Source organism: Oncorhynchus nerka, linkage group LG17 (genome assembly GCF_034236695.1).
Source record: "Oncorhynchus nerka isolate Pitt River linkage group LG17, Oner_Uvic_2.0, whole genome shotgun sequence".
In the NCBI taxonomy this organism is placed as follows: Eukaryota; Metazoa; Chordata; class Actinopteri; order Salmoniformes; family Salmonidae; genus Oncorhynchus; species Oncorhynchus nerka.
Window position 1 is genome coordinate 2522556 of NC_088412.1, and position 21184 is coordinate 2543739.

Sequence of the window (21184 nt, forward strand, 5' to 3'; positions counted from 1 at the left end):
CTCTCTACTATTATTCTGACATTTCACATTCTTTAAATAAAGTGGTGATCCTAACTGACCTAAAACAGGGAATTTTTACTACGATTAAATGTCAGGAATAGTGAAAAACTGCGTTTAAATATATTTGGCTAAGATATATGTAAACTTCCGACTTCAACTGTATATTTACAGACCCAGAATGTGAAATGGTGCTGCTAGCAATAGACAACATATAGAGGAATTAATTTACCTCCATTATAGCATGAATAGATCAGTTTACATCCATTATAGAATGAATAGATCAGTTTATATCCATTATAGAATGAATAGATCAGTTTACCTCCATTATAGAATGAATAGATCAGTTTACATCCATTATAGAATGAATAGATCAGTTTATATCCATTATAGAATGAATAGATCAGTTTACCTCCATTATAGAATGAATAGATCAGTTTACCTCCATTATAGCATGAATAGATCAGTTTACCTCCATTATAGAATGAATAGATCAGTTTACCTCCATAATAGAATGAATCAGTTTACCTCCATTATAGCATGAATAGATCAGTTTACCTCCATTATAGAATGAATAGATCAGAGTTTACCTCTATTATAGAATGAATATATCAGTTTACCTCCATTATAGAATGAATAGATCAGTTTACATCCATTATAGAATGAATAGATCAGTTTACCTCCATTATAGAATGAATAGATCAGTTTACCTCCATTATAGAATGAATAGATCAGTTTACCTCCATTATAGAATGAATAGATCAGTTTACATCCATTATAGAATGAATAGATCAGTTTACATCCATTATAGAATGAATAGATCAGTTTACCTCCATTATAGAATGAATAGATCAGTTTACCTCCATTATAGAATGAATAGATCAGTTTACCTCCATTATAGAATGAATAGATCAGTTTACCTCCATTATAGAATGAATAGATCAGTTTACCTCCATTATAGAATGAATAGATCAGTTTACCTCCATTATAGAATGAATAGATCAGTTTACCTCCATTATAGAATGACTAGATCAGTTTACCTCCATTATAGAATGAATAGATCAGTTTACCTCCATTATAGAGTGAACATAATAATAGGCGGTCAGAACCAGGATTGTGTTCATTAGGGCACAACATCAAAACGTTGTAAAACGTTTTGCAACGGAAAATGAAATGATTCTACCTCCATGTTTGCGAACCATTGAACATGACCCAGGTTAAATCAGGAAAACTTAAGTATCCATCCCAGAACTTTCTCACTGTACCGTACCTCTCCAATTTCATGGTATCCAATTGTTAGTAGTTACTATCTTGTCTCATCGCTACAACTCCTGTACGGGCTTGTACCTTGTAGAAGGTCTGAGTCTTCTCTGGCAGTTTCCTGGCGTTCCTCAGGATCTTCTGCACATCAGTCTGTTGATTAGTTGACACACAGGAAGTCAAGCACCTCTCAACCAATCCACATAATCCTTACAGTGAGGCCTTAACACATCTCCAATCATGGTCTTTCATAATTCCACTCGGCTATCAAGACTCCGATATCTGTACCCGCAGTCGGCTAGCTTCTATTTCTACAGCCCGTTATCTGAACCTGCAGTCCCTTAGCTTCTATTTCTACAGCCCGTTATCTGAACCTGCAGTCCCTTAGCTTCTATTTCTACAGCCCGTTATCTGAACCTGCAGTCCGCTAGCTTCTATTTCCACAGCCCGTTATCTGTACCCGCAGTCGGCTAGCTTCTATTTCCACAGCCCGTTATCTGTACCAGCAGTCGGCTAGCTTCTATTTCCACAGCCCGTTATCTGTACCTGCAGTCGGCTAGCTTCTATTTCTACAGCCCGTTATCTGTACCCGCAGTCGGCTAGCTTCTATTTCCACAGCCCGTTATCTGTACCAGCAGTCGGCTAGCTTCTATTTCTACAGCTCGTTATCTGTACCTGCAGTCGGCTAGCTTCTATTTCTACAGCCCGTTATCTGTACCTGCAGTCGGCTAGCTTCTATTTCTACAGCCCGTTATCTGTACCAGCAGTCGGCTAGCTTCTATTTCCACAGCTCGTTATCTGTACCTGCAGTCCGCTAGCTTCTATTTCCACAGCCCGTTATCTGAACCTGCAGTCCCTTAGCTTCTATTTCTACAGCCCGTTATCTGTACCCGCAGTCCTCTAGCTTCTATTTCTACAGCTCGTTATCTGTACCTGCAGTCCGCTAGCTTCTATTTCCACAGCTCGTTATCTGTACCCGCAGTCCGCTAGCTTCTATTTCCACAGCTCGTTATCTGTACCCGCAGTCGGCTAGCTTCTATTTCTACAGCCCGTTATCTGTACCTGCAGTCCGCTAGCTTCTATTTCTACAGCCCGTTATCTGTACCTGCAGTCCGCTAGCTTCTATTTCCACAGCCCGTTATCTGTACCTGCAGTCCGCTAGCTTCTATTTCTACAGCCCGTTATCTGTACCTGCAGTCCGCTAGCTTCTATTTCTACAGCCCGTTATCTGTACCTGCAGTCCGCTAGCTTCTATTTCCACAGCCCATTATCTGTACCTGCAGTCCGCTAGCTTCTATTTCTACAGCTCGTTATCTGTACCCGCAGTCGGCTAGCTTCTATTTCCACAGCCCGTTATCTGTACCTGCAGTCCGCTAGCTTCTATTTCCACAGCCCGTTATCTGAACCTGCAGTCCCTTAGCTTCTATTTCTACAGCCCGTTATCTGTACCCGCAGTCCTCTAGCTTCTATTTCTACAGCTCGTTATCTGTACCTGCAGTCCGCTAGCTTCTATTTCCACAGCTCGTTATCTGTACCCGCAGTCCGCTAGCTTCTATTTCCACAGCTCGTTATCTGTACCCGCAGTCGGCTAGCTTCTATTTCTACAGCCCGTTATCTGTACCTGCAGTCGGCTAGCTTCTATTTCCACAGCCCGTTATCTGTACCTGCAGTCGGCTAGCTTCTATTTCTACAGCCCGTTATCGGTACCGGCAGTCGGCTAGCTTCTATTTCCACAGCCCGTTATCTGTACCTGCAGTCCGCTAGCTTCTATTTCCACAGCCCATTATCTGTACCTGCAGTCCGCTAGCTTCTATTTCTACAGCTCGTTATCTGTACCCGCAGTCGGCTAGCTTCTATTTCCACAGCCCGTTATCTGTACCTGCAGTCCGCTAGCTTCTATTTCTACAGCCCGTTATCTGTACCCGCAGTCCGCTAGCTTCTATTTCTACAGCCCGTTATCTGTACCTGCAGTCCGCTAGCTTCTATTTCTACAGCCCGTTATCTGTACCCGCAGTCCGCTAGCTTCTATTTCCACAGCCCGTTATCTGTACCTGCAGTCCGCTAGCTTTGATCCAGACAGTGACGTTCTGAGCGTAGCTGCGTTTGATCTTAGGCTGCAGAGGGAAAGGACTCTTACTGTCATCCTCCCCGTACGGGTTCTCAGCTGCATCTGAAAGAGAGAGAGGTTAAAGGTCAGAAAATCAAGCTACCATTGTCAGCTGGTAGATCTCTGGACAGGTGTGTGTGTGTGTGTGGGGGGTTAATTAACCATTTGATTAGCTACCTGATATAGGTCCTAGCTGAGACACCTTGCCCAGCCAGGGTAAAGGCTCAGGTCCAGGCTCAAACAGAGACATCATCAGATTAGACTTCTTCTTGCTGTCTGCCTGGGAGTACAGCATACCATACCACTCTGGGCTACAGAGAGAAAATGTTACAAAATATTAAACAATTACAGAGTGTCATTTTTCCCCAGATTTGAAAAGACTTATTCCACGTTTCAAAGAGCTCTCTGATGAGGATAGGCTACCCGTCCTGTTGGGGGAGGACGCAGAGAGCTGTGGGTTGGCAGCGCACTACATTACTGCCTGCCATAAGATGAGGGACAGTGTCTGACAGACCAATCAACCTGCACATGTCCTCTACTGTAATTGCTTATTGTTATTGTTGAATGTGTTGGTTATTTTGTTGGTTACTATTGTCCCGTTTAAAATAATAATAATCAATATTGTAAATCTCCAATAAAGCAAATTGAATTGAGAGAGAAAAGAATAAAACATTAATATCTTACCCAGAGACACCATGCCCTCTATAACCTTTATAACAAGCTATAAGCACGTTATGAACCTTTATAATGTGTTATAACAGAACATAGTGCTATCTTACCCCAGCTGCACCAGCGCCACCATGCCCTCTACCTTCAGACTGCCATGGAGTAGGACACAGAAGTTGGGGACTTTCCCTGCCTGCTGGTTGGCTGATGTCTCCTCCTCTGGCTCCTCTGTGGTTCCTGGACCCACATCATCCACCTCTGGAACCAAGAACACAACAATAAACTCATTAGAACACTCCTTTTAGAACACTCTTTTAGAACATTAGAACAGTCTTTTAGAACATTCATTTAGAACATTAGAACAGTCTTTTATAATATATAACTATTTTAGAACATTACACAACACTCATTTAAAAGGATATTCTAGAAGGTTAGAACACCATGTTGGTATTAGTTAGAAGCAGTAACTAACCTTTATTGACAGCGATAGGCAGGACCAGGTGTCTGGACATGACAGGAGGACTGGAGATGTCTCCTATCTCTATGAAACCAACTATCTCCAGATCTGGAACACAGTTTGGTACTTAGTTATACTTGATGTATACATTGGCAGCTTGAGGTGGAATGGCAGTATACACAACATGCAATAACACATCTAAATCAATGAACTGTGATAGTTCATCAAGAACATGTGAAAGTCCGTAAGAGAGAGTTGAACACAGTTGAAGTGAAGGAGACGAAGTCAGGTGACTGGGATGGTAGAGAACATACAGCGCCTAGAGTCTGCAAACCTCTTGAACTTCCGTTTATATTTTGTTGTGACAGTGACTCAGAGTTTCATGCATTTAAATAAGGACTTTTGCCACTAATCTACACACCAAAAACACAAAACTGAAATGTCATAATTGGATCATTCTCAGCCTCCCCTTAGATGACACTTGGTGGAAGCATCTTGGGTCAGCCATTAGCTGTCAGCCTGCTGGGACAGGTCGCTACCAACTTTGCACACCTAGATTATATTTGTATTATATTTGACCGTCATTTTTTTACAAAACTGTTCAAGCTCTGGCAAGTTTCTTGGGAAGCATTGATGGACAGCAAACTTTAAGTCATGGCACAAATGTTTGATTGGATTGGGGTCAGAGCTCTGATTGGATCACTCCACTGACTGGATTGGGGTCAGAGCTCTGATTGGGTCACTCCACTGACTGGATTGGGGTCAGAGCTCTGATTGGGTCACTCCACTGACTGGATTGGGGTCAGAGCTCTGATTGGGTCACTAAACTGACTGGATTGAGGTCAGAGCTCTGATTGGGTCACTCCACTGACTGGATTGAGGTCAGAGCTCTGATTGGGTCACTCCACTGACTGGATTGGGGTCAGAGCTCTGATTGGGTCACTAAACTGACTGGATTGAGGTCAGAGCTCCACTGACTGGATTGAGGTCAGAGCTCTGATTGGGTCACTCCACTGACTGGATTGAGGTCAGAGCTCTGATTGGGTCACTCCACTGACTGGATTGAGGTCAGAGCTCTGATTGGATCACTCCACTGACTGGATTGAGGTCAGAGCTCTGATTGGGTCACTCCACTGACTGGATTGAGGTCAGAGCTCTGATTGGGTCACTCCACTGACTGGATTGAGGTCAGAGCTCTGATTGGGTCACTCCACTGACTGGATTGAGGTCAGAGCTCTGATTGGGTCACTCCACTGACTGGATTGAGGTCAGAGCTCTGATTGGGTCACTCCACTGACTGGATTGAGGTCAGAGCTCTGATTGGGTCACTCCACTGACTGGATTGAGGTCAGAGCTCTGATTGGGTCACTCCACTGACTGGATTGAGGTCAGAGCTCTGATTGGCTACTCCATAATTTAGAGTCTGTTAGGTACTGTATGATAGGGTCTATTTAGAGAGTCTGTTAGGTACCTGTGAGGATGTGTCTGGGCGTAGGGTCGATTTAGAGAGTCTGTTAGGTACCTGTGAGGATGTGTCGGGGCGTAGGGTCGATTTAGAGAGTCTGTTAGGTACCTGTGAGGATGTGTCTGGGCATAGGGTCGATTTAGAGAGTCTGTTAGGTACCTGTGAGGATGTGTCTGGGCGTAGGGTCGATTTAGAGAGTCTGTTAGGTACCTGTGAGGATGTGTCGGGGCATAGGGTCGATTTCTTCATCCAGGAACACAGGCTCAGGTCTGGGGAACACCTGGACATCAGATGCCAGGTTCCCACAACGCAGTACAGCAGGGAACGGGGAGTAGACCTCATCTATCAGACGCCTGTATCACACACACACACACACACACACACACACACACACACACACACACACCCAGTGTGTAAAACAACAACACACACACACACAGCATGGAAGGGGGCAGTAGACCTCATCTATCAGACTCCTGGACAGACAGATCAGTTTGACCATTAAGGAGAAACAGGACACAAGCTGAGAGAAAGAACGAGAAGACGTTCATGGAATTTGGGATGACAGTAATTGGCCAGCCAACTGACTGCATTCACCGTAATAACCGTTCGAATAGCAAAATATATATATATATTTTTTTTTACACACATTTTCTCTTCAGCTATAGAAGTACCCATAGAAGCAAAGCAGGAAGTAAAGCAGGAAGTGAACCCATCAAAATGTGCTGTGATTTGTTGATTCAACTCAACTGACAATACAAACAAAAAAAACATTCCATTTGCATGAGACAAATCAATTAACATAATTTGAGTGAACATTCTACATTACCATGGAAATGATTGCATCACAATACCAGGCAGCCATTGTCGAGCGTAACCATGACAAATCCCCAGGGTTAGAGGTTCCAAGCCTGTTCTATTCATTCTATTTCTGTGTGTGTTGCTGCTGCAAAGATTAGTTTACTACAACACCTTGCTTGTTTCAACAAGGAGCAACAAGAGGAAATCACGTTGTTAACCCATTAATGGTCTAAGCTGGGGAAAGGGTTCTACTGTATATATATTATATATATATATATATATATATATATATTGAATTATTTTAAGGACAAACCAAGAATCATTTAGCTATTTGGATGTTGAATTTTAAGGTCCACTTGAAGTATCAAAACATTATATCAAAAAAAGTATTTGATGAAAAATATTTTTTCCCTTACTGCTATTAGCCCATAGAAACACATTGAATAACAGATAGTCCTTACTGCTATTAGCCCATAGAAACACATTGAATAACAGAGAGTTCTTACTGCTATTAGCCCATAGAAACACATTGAATAACAGATAGTCCTTACTGCTATTAGCCCATAGAAACACATTGAATAACAGACAGTCCTTACTGCTATTAGCCCATAGAAACACATTGAATAACAGATAGTCCTTACTGCTATTAGCCCATAGAAACACATTGAATAACAGATAGTCCTTACTGCTATTAGCCCATAGAAACACATTGAATAACAGATAGTCCTTACTGCTATTAACCCATAGAAACACATTGAATAACAGATAGTCCTTACTGCTATTAGCCCATAGAAACACATTGAATAACATCAGAGATCTAGGACAGACTTACATGTATTTAACCTCTTGCTTTTGGCACTAAACCGTCTCCATCTTAACCTGACAGATTATTAATGGGGATGTGGTGGATAGATCTCTCTCCATCTTAACCTGACAGATTATTAATGGGGATGTGGTGGATAGATCTCTCTCTCCATCTTAACCTGACAGATTATTAATGGGGATGTGGTGGATAGATGTCTCTCTCCATCTTAACCTGACAGATTATTAATGGGGATGTGGTGGATAGATCTCTCTCCATCTTAACCTGACAGATTATTAATGGGGATGTGGTGGATAGATGTCTCTCTCCATCTTAACCTGACAGATTATTAATGGGGATGTGGTGGATAGATCTCTCTCTCCATCTTAACCTGACAGATTATTAATGGGGATGTGGTGGATAGATCTCTCTCTCCATCTCAACCTGACAGATTATTAATGGGGATGTGGTGGATAGATCTCTCTCTCCATCTTAACCTGACAGATTATTAATGGGGATGTGGTGGATAGATGTCTCTCTCCATCTTAACCTGACAGATTATTAATGGGGATGTGGTGGATAGATCTCTCTCCATCTTAACCTGACAGATTATTAATGGGGATGTGGTGGATAGATCTCTCTCTCCATCTTAACCTGACAGATTATTATTGGGGATGTGGTGGATAGATGTCTCTCTCCATTTTAACCTGACAGATTATTAATGGGGATGTGGTGGATAGATGTCTCTCTCCATCTTAACCTGACAGATTATTAATGGGGATGTGGTGGATAGATGTCTCTCTCCATCTTAATCTGACAGATTATTAATGGGGATGTGGTGGATAGATCTCTCTCTCCATCTTAACCTGACAGATTATTAATGGGGATGTTTGTAATTATGCTCATTAGATTTCAGTGGGGGGCGCGGACATCGACTCGAGTTAAGAATCCACGTTACCACAGAAACTGACTCAATCGAATGAGACGTCTTCAGTTCAGCTGTACGTTCCACAAACCCTTTCTGTTTGGACTGTTATTTTCACTTTCACAACGACCTTCATCTATAACAGTCGGTTACACAGTTACACGATAATTGTGCCAACCAAAGACCTAGCTAGGTCCCAGAGAAAGGGCCAGGCGCTTGTGTCGTTTCCACTAGTTTCAGATTTAGCTTCCACCCTGAGAAGTAAACATGAAGAGTTGGACGGAAGCTTCTGGGTTGACATACGCACCCGAACATGACCTGGACACTCTTCAGACAGAGCTGGCCTTCCATAGTGAAGATCTGTCCATCTCCTCCGTTCAGCTGGAGCAGCTGCTCCAGGTTATGCATCGTGTCTGTCATCTGTAACTATAGAACAACAGGGGATGTAGTGGAGTGGTCCAGTGGTCTGGTAGCGAACAGAACATCAGGTAGAATCAGCTAGCAAGCGATAAGCATTAGCATTAGAGGCAAACACCATTTTTTTTAAAGACACATTTGCAGCTTGCTAAGACCAACTAACGACACCCACTAACGACACCCACTAACGACACCCACTAACTACACCCACTAACGACACCCACTAACGACACCCACTAACACCAACTAACTACACCCACCAACTACACCCACCAACTCCACTCACCAACTACACCCACTAACTACACCCACTAACAACACCCACCAACTACACCCACCAACAACACCCACCAACTACACCCACCAACTACACCCACCAACTACACCCACCAACTACACCCACCCACTACACCCACCAACTACACCCACCAACTACACCCACCAACTACACCCACTAACTACACCCACCAACTACACCCACCAACTACACCCACTAACTACACCCTCTAACTACACCCACTAACTACACCCACCAACTACACCCACTAACTCCACCCACTAACTACACCCTCTAACTACACCCTCTAACTACACCCACTAACTACACCCACCAACTACACCCACCAACTCCACCCACTAACTCCACCCACTAACTCCACCCACTAACTCCACCCACTAACTCCACCCACTAACTCCACCCACTAACTCCACCCACTAACTCCACCCTCTAACTACACCCTCTAACTCCACCCACTAACTCCACCCTCTAACTACACCCTCTAACTCCACCCACTAACTACACCCTCTAACTACACCCTCTAACTACACCCTCTAACTCCACCCACTAACTCCACCCACTAACTCCACCCACTAACTCCACCCACTAACTCCACCCTCTAACTACACAAATAATATAGAAAAAATATATTTATATTAAAGATGCAAAGTGGAAAGCTGCATCATTCTTGTTTGGAACAATCTGTTGACTGCGTGCTGATTGGTCAATAGGTGCAGAGTGAATCTAGAGGAACTGCCTGGTTGAGTGAGAGGGGGCGGGGCTTGCTGTGTGTGGGATTGGGATTGGCCAAAAGAGATGGAGAGAGAACAGCGATATGGACATTGCCCATATCACGTCCTCAATTTTGATAAAAACTCGACCCACTAACCGTGCAGCCCTATCAGTCACCTTGCCAACACACAGTAGCAGATAGTTGTTTAATAGTGCATCTGCTTGTTGTCTAAGATGTACAGGCGCAACACTAGCCCCTATATCTAGCTACTGCCCTTAACTAACCTTACAATTAAACAACCAGGAGCAACACTAGCCCCTATATCTAGCTACTGCCCTTAACTAACCTTACAATTAAACAACCAGGAGCAACACTAGCCCCTATATCTAGCTACTGTCGTCTACTAACCTTACAATTAAACAACCAGGAGCAACACTAGCCCCTATATCTAGCTACTGTCGTCTACTAACCTTACAATTAAACAACCAGGAGCAACACTAGCCCCTATATCTAGCTACTGTCGTCTACTAACCTTACAATTAAACAACCAGGAGCAACACTGTTGCCCTGATTGGTCTAGCTACTGTGAATCTACTAACCTTACAATTAAACAACCAGGAGCAACACTAGCCCCTATATCTAGCTACTGTCGTCTACTAACCTTACAATTAAACAACCAGGAGCAACACTGCCCATATCTAGCTACTGCCCCAATTAACTAAATTTACAATTAAACAAATTCCAGCCCTATCAACACTGCCCTATAGCTAGTTGCCCTTACTAACCTTACAATTAAACAACCAGGAGCAACACTAGCCCCTATATCTAGCTACTGCCCTTAACTAACCTTACAATTAAACAACCAGGAGCAACACTAGCCCCTATATCTAGCTACTGCCCTTAACTAACCTTACAATTAAACAACCAGGAGCAACACTAGCCCCTATATCTAGCTACTGCCCTTAACTAACCTTACAATTAAACAACCAGGAGCAACACTAGCCCCTATATCTAGCTACTGCCCTTTACTAACCTTACAATTAAACAACCAGGAGCAACACTAGCCCCTATATCTAGCTACTGCCCTTTACTAACCTTACAATTAAACAACCAGGAGCAACACCAGCCCCTATATCTAGCTACTGTCGTCTACTAACCTTACAATTAAACAACCAGCTGTGATCAGGTCTATAAGGTCAATAAGTAGCTATTCAGTGTGGTGCTGTCGTACCTCCTCTGCGTTAGCGATGCACATGATGAACAGCTTGGCAGGGAAAGGGAAGGGCAGGGGGAACTTCTTATCCTCTGGTCGTCCTTTCAGAGTCTGTAGGGAGTGTCTCAGAGAGCCTTTACCGATCCCCAGAGAGCCGTCTGTTACCAACACCACCTGTAGGCCACCAGATCAATAATCAATCTAATAGTCTGTAGGGAGTGTCTCAGAAGGGACCACCTGTGTCTGTAGGGAGTGTCTCAGAGAGCACCACCTGGTGGCCACCAGATCAATAATCAATGTAATAGTCTGTAGGGAGTGTCTCAGAGAGCACCACCTGGTGGCCATGAGGAAAACTGCAGCCATATTCACCAAAATTCACCTGCATTTAACATTTTAGCAATTTATCAGACGCTCTTATCCAGTGACTTACAGTTAGTACATTCATCTCCAGATAGCTAGGTGGACCAGTCATAGTCAGTACATTCATCTCCAGATAGCTAGGTGGACCAGTCATAGTCAGTACATTCATCTCCAGATAGCTAGGTGGACCAGTCATAGTCAGTACATTCATCTCCAGATAGCTAGGTGGACCAGTCATAGTCAGTACATTCATCTTCAGATAGCTAGGTGGACCAGTCATAGTCAGTACATTCATCTCCAGATAGCTAGGTGGACCAGTCATAGTCAGTACATTCATCTTCAGATAGCTAGGTGGACCAGTCATAGTCAGTACATTCATCTCCAGATAGCTAGGTGGACCAGTCATAGTCAGTACATTCATCTCCAGATAGCTAGGTGGACCAGTCATAGTCAGGACATTCATCTCCAGATAGCTAGGTGGACCAGTCATAGATCAGGTGGACCAGTCATAGTGGTTCATCTCCAGACAGCTAGGTGGACCAGTCATAGTCAGTACGTTCATCTCCAGATAGCTAGGTGGACCAGTCATAGTCAGTACGTTCATCTCCAGATAGCTAGGTGGACCAGTCATAGTCAGTACATTCATCTCCAGATGGCTAGGTGGACCAGTCATAGTCAGTACATTCATCAGATAGCTAGGTGGACCAGTCATAGTCAGTACATTCATCAGATAGCTAGGTGGACCAGTCATAGTCAGTACATTCATCTCCAGATAGCTAGGTGGACCAGTCATAGTCAGTACATTCATCTCCAGATAGCTAGGTGGACCAGTCATAGTCAGTACATTCATCTTCAGATAGCTAGGTGGACCAGTCATAGTCAGTACATTCATCTCCAGATAGCTAGGTGGACCAGTCATAGTCAGTACATTCATCTCCAGATAGCTAGGTGGACCAGTCATAGTCAGTACATTCATCTCCAGATAGCTAGATGGACCAGTCATAGTCAGTACATTCATCTCCAGATAGCTAGGTGGACCAGTCATAGTCAGTACATTCATCTCCAGATAGCTAGGTGGACCAGTCATAGTCAGTACATCTTCAGATAGCTAGGTGGACCAGTCATAGTCAGTACATTCATCTCCAGATAGCTAGGTGGACCAGTCATAGTCAGTACATTCATCTCCAGATAGCTAGGTGGACCAGTCATAGTCAGTACATTCATCTCCAGATAGCTAGATGGACCAGTCATAGTCAGTACATTCATCTCCAGATAGCTAGATGGACCAGTCATAGTCAGTACATTCATCTCCAGATAGCTAGGTGGACCAGTCATAGTCAGTACATTCATCTCCAGATAGCTAGGTGGACCAGTCATAGTCAGTACATTCATCTCCAGATAGCTAGGTGGACCAGTCATAGTCAGTACATTCATCTGTGTAGGACAGGCGTGGTTATAGTACCTGTGTGGGACAGGCGTGGTTATAGTACCTGTGTAGGACAGGCGTGGTTATAGTACCTGTGTAGGACAGGCGTGGTTATAGTACCTGTGTGGGACAGGCGTGGTTATAGTACCTGTGTAGGACAGGCGTGGTTATAGTACCTGTGTAGGACAGGCGTGGTTATATTACCTGTGTAGGACAGGCGTGGTTATAGTACCTGTGTAGGACAGGCGTGGTTATAGTACCTGTGTAGGACAGGCGTGGTTATAGTACCTGTGTAGGACAGGCGTGGTTATAGTACCTGTGTAGGACAGGCGTGGTTATAGTACCTGTGTAGGACAGGCGTGGTTATAGTACCTGTGTGGGACAGGCGTGGTTATAGTACCTGTGTAGGACAGGCGTGGTTATAGTACCTGTGTAGGACAGGCGTGGCCCCACTCCTGCTGCACCACGTTGCTGACTCCGTGTAAAGCTGCCTCCAGGCAGGTCTTGTCATAGTCCTCCAGGTTGTTCAGGGCTTCCTGCACAGCAGAGCAGAGGAGTGTTACCTTGGCTGCATTACCCTGGCTGGATTACCCTGTCTGCACAGAATATTACCCTGTCTGCACAGAACATTACCCTGTCTGCACAGAACATTACCCTGTCTGCACAGAACATTACCCTGGCTGCATTACCCTGGCTGCACAGAACATTACCCTGTCTGCACAGAACATTACCCTGGCTGCACAGAACATTACCCTCTCTGCACAGAATATTACCCTGGCTGCACAGAACATTACCCTGTCTGCACAGAACATTACCCTGGCTGCATTACCCTAGCTGCACAGAACATTACCATGGCTGCACAGAACATTACCCTGTCCGCACATAACATTACCCTGGCTGCACAGAACATTACCCTGGCTGCACAGAACATTACCCTGGCTGCATTACCCTGGCTGCACAGAACATTACCCTGTCTGCACAGAACATTGCCCTGGCTGCATTACCCTGGCTGCACAGAACATTACCCTGTCTGCACAGAACATTACCCTGGCTGCATTACCCTGGCTGCACAGGACATTGCCCTGGCTGCATTACCCTGGCTGCACAGAACATTACCCTGTCTGCACAGAACATTGCCCTGGCTGCATTACCCTGGCTGAACCGAACATTACCCTGTCTGCACAGAACATTGCCCTGGCTGCATTACCCTGGCTGCACAGAACATTACCCTGGCTGCACAGAACATTACCCTGGCTGCATTACCCTGGCTGCACAGAACATTACCCTGGCTGCATTACCCTGGCTGCACAGAACATTACCCTGGCTGCACAGAACATTACCCTGGCTGCATTACCCTGGCTGCACAGAACATTACCCTGGCTGCATTACCCTGGCTGCACAGAACATTACCCTGTCTGCACAGAACATTACCCTGTCTGCACAGAACATTACCCTGTCTACCTGTGTACCTGTAGGGTGTTGTAGTCCCTGGTGTTAGCCAGACCTTTGTACCTGTAGGGTGTTGTAGTCCCTGGTGTTAGCCAGACCTGTGTACCTGTAGGGTGTTGTAGTCCCTGGTGTTAGCCAGACCTGTAGGGTGTTGTAGTCCCCGGTGTTAGCCAGACCTGTGTACCTGTAGGGTGTTGTAGTCCCTGGTGTTAGCCAGACCTTTGTACCTGTAGGGTGTTGTAGTCCCCGGTGTTAGCCAGACCTGTGTACCTGTAGGGTGTTGTAGTCCCTGGTGTTAGCCAGACCTTTGCCTCTGGACCTGTAGGGTGTTGTAGTCCCTGGTGTTAGCCAGACCTGTGTACCACAACACTGCCTAGGGTGTTGTAGTCCCTGGTGTTAGCCAGACCTGTAGGGTGTTGTAGTCCCTGGTGTTAGCCAGACCTGTGTACCTGTAGGGTGTTGTAGTCCCTGGAAAATGTTAGACAGACCTGTGTACCCACCTGGAAAAAATAGAAACCACAACACACTGGTGTTGTAGTCCCCGGTGTTAGCCAGACCTGTGTACCTGTAGGGTGTTGTAGTCCCTGGTGTTAGCCAGACCTTTGTACCTGTAGGGTGTTGTAGTCCCTGGTGTTAGCCAGACCTGTGTACCTGTAGGGTGTTGTAGTCCCTGGTGTTAGCCAGACCTGTAGGGTGTTGTAGTCCCTGGTGTTAGACAGACCTGCCTCTGGAAAAATACCTGTAGGGTGTTGTAGTCCCTGCGGTGTTAGCCAGACCTGTGTACCTGTAGGGTGTTGTAGTCCCTGGTGAAAGGCACCAGTAGCTCCCTGGACAGGAAGAGAAGGCCACTAGAGAAACACTGTGAATTCCAGTCTGTAGTTGTTAGCCATGTGCTCAAACAGCATGGTGAGTCCGGCCACAGCTAGGTTCTTCCTCTGCAACTCCTCGGAACACTGCTCCAGAGAGACCGGCCGCAGTCATGGACAGAGACGCCTCTGTCCATCAGGACCACCGTCGGCATGATGACGGTGATGTGGTTTCCACTAAAGCAGAATGAGTTTAATAATGAAGCATCCACAGTCTCTCTGGATGTGTGAATACAACACAGTCTACAATGGAAACTACAACACTGCCTCTGGAAAATACAGAAACCACAACACTGGAAAATACAGAAACTACAACACTGGAAAATACAGAAACTACAACACTGGAAAATACAGAAACTACAACACTGGAAAATACAGAAACTACAACACTGGAAAATACAGAAACCACAACACTGCCTCTGGAAAATACAGAAACCACAACACTGGAAAATACAGAAACCACAACACTGCCTCTGGAAAATACAGAGACTACAACACTGCCTCTGGAAAATACAGAAACTACAACACTGCCTCTGGAAAATACAGAAACTACAACACTGCCTCTGGAAAATACAGAAACCACAACACTGCCTCTGGAAAATACAGAAACCACAACACTGCCTCTGGAAAATACAGAAACTACAACACTGCCTCTGGAAAATACAGAAACTACAACACTGCCTCTGGAAAATACAGAAACTACAACACTGCCTCTGGAAAATACAGAAACTACAACACTGCCTCTGGAAAATACAGAAACTACAACACTGCCTCTGGAAAATACAGAAACCACAACACTGGAAAATACAGAAACCACAACACTGCCTCTGGAAAATACAGAAACTACAACACTGCCTCTGGAAAATACAGAAACTACAACACTGCCTCTGGAAAATACAGAAACTACAACACTGCCTCTGGAAAATACAGAAACCACAACACTGCCTCTGGAAAATACAGAAACTACAACACTGGAAAATACAGAAACTACAACACTGCCTCTGGAAAATACAGAAACCACAACACTGCCTCTGGAAAATACAGAAACTACAACACTGCCTCTGGAAAATACAGAAACCACAACACTGCCTCTGGAAAATACAGAAACTACAACACTGGAAAATACAGAAACCACAACACTGGAAAATACAGAAACTACAACACTGCCTCTGGAAAATACAGAAACTACAACACTGGAAAATACAGAAACTACAACACTGCCTCTGGAAAATACAGAAACCACAACACTGCCTCTGGAAAATACAGAAACCACAACACTGGAAAATACAGAAACCACAACACTGCCTCTGGAAAATACAGAAACTACAACACTGCCTCTGGAAAATACAGAAACTACAACACTGCCTCTGGAAAATACAGAAACCACAACACTGCCTCTGGAAAATACAGAAACCACAACACTGCCTCTGGAAAATACAGAAACCACAACACTGCCTCTGGAAAATACAGAAACCACAACACTGGAAAATACAGAAACCACAACACTGCCTCTGGAAAATACAGAAACTACAACACTGCCTCTGGAAAATACAGAAACCACAACACTGGAAAATACAGAAACCACAACACTGGAAAATACAGAAACTACAACACTGCCTCTGGAAAATACAGAAACCACAACACTGCCTCTGGAAAATACAGAAACCACAACACTGCCTCTGGAAAATACAGAAACCACAACACTGGAAAATACAGAAACCACAACACTGGAAAATACAGAAACCACAACACTGCCTCTGGAAAATACAGAAACCACAACACTGCCTCTGGAAAATACAGAAACTACAACACTGCCTCTGGAAAATACAGAAACTACAACACTGCCTCTGGAAAATACAGAAACCACAACACTGCCTCTGGAAAATACAGAAACCACAACACTGCCTCTGGAAAATACAGAAACTACAACACTGCCTCTGGAAAATACAGAAACTACAACACTGGAAAATACAGAAACTACAACACTGCCTCTGGAAAATACAGAAACTACAACACTGGAAAATACAGAAACTACAACACTGGAAAATACAGAAACTACAACACTGGAAAATACAGAAACCACAACACTGCCTCTGGAAAATACAGAAACTACAACACTGGAAAATACAGAAACTACAACACTGCCTCTGGAAAATAAAGAAACCACAACACTGCCTCTGGAAAATACAGAAACCACAACACTGCCTCTGGAAAATACAGAAACTACAACACTGGAAAATACAGAAACCACAACACTGCCTCTGGAAAATAAAGAAACCACAACACTGCCTCTGGAAAATACAGAAACTACAACACTGCCTCTGGAAAATACAGAAACCACAACACTGCCTCTGGAAAATACAGAAACTACAACACTGGAAAATACAGAAACCACAACACTGGAAAATACAGAAACTACAACACTGCCTCTGGAAAATACAGAAACTACAACACTGCCTCTGGAAAATACAGAAACCACAACACTGCCTCTGGAAAATACAGAAACCACAACACTGCCTCTGGAAAATACAGAAACCACAACACTGCCTCTGGAAAATACAGAAACCACAACACTGCCTCTGGAAAATACAGAAACCACAACACTGGAAAATACAGAAACCACAACACTGCCTCTGGAAAATACAGAAACTACAACACTGGAAAATACAGAAACTACAACACTGCCTCTGGAAAATACAGAAACCACAACACTGCCTCTGGAAAATACAGAAACCACAACACTGCCTCTGGAAAATACAGAAACTACAACACTGCCTCTGGAAAATACAGAAACCACAACACTGCCTCTGGAAAATACAGAAACCACAACACTGCCTCTGGAAAATAAAGAAACCACAACACTGCCTCTGGAAAATACAGAAACCACAACACTGCCTCTGGAAAATACAGAAACTACAACACTGCCTCTGGAAAATACAGAAACCACAACACTGCCTCTGGAAAATACAGAAACTACAACACTGCCTCTGGAAAATACAGAAACTACAACACTGCCTCTGGAAAATACAGAAACTACAACACTGCCTCTGGAAAATACAGAAACTACAACACTGGAAAATACAGAAACTACAACACTGGAAAATACAGAAACTACAACACTGCCTCTGGAAAATACAGAAACTACAACACTGCCTCTGGAAAATACAGAAACTACAACACTGCCTCTGGAAAATACAGAAACTACAACACTGGAAAATACAGAAACTACAACACTGCCTCTGGAAAATACAGAAACCACAACACTGGAAAATACAGAAACTACAACACTGGAAAATACAGAAACTACAACACTGGAAAATACAGGAACTACAACACTGCCTCTGGAAAATACAGAAACTACAACACTGGAAAATACAGAAACTACAACACTGCCTCTGGAAAATACAGAAACTACAACACTGGAAAATACAGAAACTACAACACTGCCTCTGGAAAATACAGAAACCACAACACTGCCTCTGGAAAATACAGAAACTACAACACTGCCTCTGGAAAATACAGAAACCACAACACTGGAAAATACAGAAACTACAACACTGGAAAATACAGAAACTACAACACTGGAAAATACAGAAACTACAACACTGGAAAATACAGAAACTACAACACTGGAAAATACAGAAACTACAACACTGGAAAATACAGAAACTACAACACTGGAAAATACAGAAACTACAACACTGGAAAATACAGAAACTACAACACTGCCTCTGGAAAATACAGAAACTACAACACTGGAAAATACAGAAACTACAACACTGCCTCTGGAAAATACAGAAACTACAACACTGGAAAATACAGAAACTACAACACTGCCTCTGGAAAATACAGAAACTACAACACTGGAAAATACAGAAACTACAACACTGGAAAATACAGAAACTACAACACTGGAAAATACAGAAACTACAACACTGGAAAATACAGAAACTACAACACTGGAAAATACAGAAACCACAACACTGCCTCTGGAAAATACAGAAACCACAACACTGGAAAATACAGAAACTACAACACTGGAAAATGCAGAAACTACAACACTGCCTCTGGAAAATACAGAAACTACAACACTGGAAAATACAGAAACTACAACACTGGAAAATACAGAAACTACAACACTGCCTCTGGAAAATACAGAAACTACAACACTGCCTCTGGAAAATACAGAAACTACAACACTGGAAAATACAGAAACCCAAACACTGCCTCTGGAAAATACAGAAACTACAACACTGCCTCTGGAAAATACAGAAACTACAACACTGCCTCTGGAAAATACAGAAACTACAACACTGCCTCTGGAAAATACAGAAACTACAACACTGCCTCTGGAAAATACAGAAACTACAACACTGCCTCTGGAAAATACAGAAACTACAACACTGCCTCTGGAAAATACAGAAACTACAACACTGCCTCTGGAAAATACAGAAACTACAACACTGCCTCTGGAAAATACAGAAACTACAACACTGCCTCTGGAAAATACAGAAACTACAACACTGGAAAATACAGAAACTACAACACTGCCTCTGGAAAATACAGAAACCACAACACTGCCTCTGGAAAATACAGAAACTACAACACTGGAAAATACAGAAACTACAACACTGCCTCTGGAAAATACAGAAACTACAACACTGCCTCTGGAAAATACAGAAACTACAACACTGCCTCTGGAAAATACAGAAACTACAACACTGCCTCTGGAAAATACAGAAACTACAACACTGCCTCTGGAAAATACAGAAACCACAACACTGCCTCTGGAAAATACAGAAACCACAACACTGCCTCTGGAAAATACAGAAACCACAACACTGGAAAATACAGAAACTACAACACTGCCTCTGGAAAATACAGAAACCACAACACTGCCTCTGGAAAATACAGAAACTACAACACTGGAAAATACAGAAACCACAACACTGGAAAATACAGAAACCACAACACTGCCTCTGGAAAATACAGAAACCACAACACTGCCTCTGGAAAATACAGAAACTACAACACTGCCTCTGGAAAATACAGAAACTACAACACTGCCTCTGGAAAATACAGAAACTACAACACTGCCTCTGGAAAATACAGAAACTACAACACTGCCTCTGGAAAATACAGAAACTACAACACTGCCTCTGGAAAATACAGAAACCACAACACTGCCTCTGGAAAATACAGAAACCACAACACTGCCTCTGGAAAATACAGAAACAGAAACTACAACACTGCCTCTGGAAAATACAGAAACTACAACACTGCCTCTGGAAAATACAGAAACCACAACACTGCCTCTGAAACTACAACACTGCCTCTGAAAATACAGAAACTACAACACTGCCTCTGGAAAATACAGAAACTACAACACTGGAAAATACAGAAACTACAACACTGCCTCTGGAAAATACAGAAACCACAACACTGCCTCTGGAAAATACAGAAACTACAACACTGCCTCTGGAAAATACAGAAACTACAACACTGGAAAATACAGAAACTACAACACTGACTCTGGAAAATACAGAAACTACAACACTGACTCTGGAAAATACAGAAACCACAACACTGCCTCTGGAAAATACAGAAACTACAACACTGGAAAATACAGAAACTCTGGAAAATACAGAAACTACAACACTGGAAAATACAGAAACTACAACACTGCCTCTGGAAAATACAGAAACTACAACACTGACTCTGGAAAATACAGAAACTACAACACTGACTCTGGAAAATACAGAAACCACAACACTGACTCTGGAAAATACAGAAACTACAACACTGCCTCTGGAAAATACAGAAACTACAACACTGGAAAAATACAGAAACTACAACACTGACTCTGGAAAATACAGAAACGTGCGTTAGTCAGAATAGTGCATGTTGACATTAGAAATAAAGTGGGGGCATCTTGTTTATCAACCGGTATCTGATGTAAGGAA

The 21184-nt window shown here is 43.4% G+C and overlaps 1 protein-coding gene across 1 annotated transcript in view; it reads right to left on the bottom strand.

The window, feature by feature from the left end:
- ints14 (integrator complex subunit 14) overlaps nt 1–15376 on the bottom strand; it is a 17922-nt gene extending 2546 nt beyond the window's left edge. The window contains exons 1-13 of the mRNA XM_065002743.1: nt 15324–15376; nt 15140–15182; nt 14805–14855; nt 14376–14480; nt 13335–13442; nt 11139–11294; nt 8788–8906; nt 6163–6305; nt 4503–4595; nt 4144–4288; nt 3542–3675; nt 3309–3427; nt 1345–1410 (exon numbers count right to left, since the gene is read on the bottom strand). Of these exons, the coding sequence (XP_064858815.1) occupies nt 1345–1410; nt 3309–3427; nt 3542–3675; nt 4144–4288; nt 4503–4595; nt 6163–6305; nt 8788–8906; nt 11139–11294; nt 13335–13442; nt 14376–14480; nt 14805–14855; nt 15140–15182; nt 15324–15376 (1335 nt within the window). The remainder of the gene's footprint in view (nt 1–1344; nt 1411–3308; nt 3428–3541; nt 3676–4143; nt 4289–4502; nt 4596–6162; nt 6306–8787; nt 8907–11138; nt 11295–13334; nt 13443–14375; nt 14481–14804; nt 14856–15139; nt 15183–15323) is intronic.
- Nucleotides 15377–21184: the final 5808 nt, after the last annotated feature.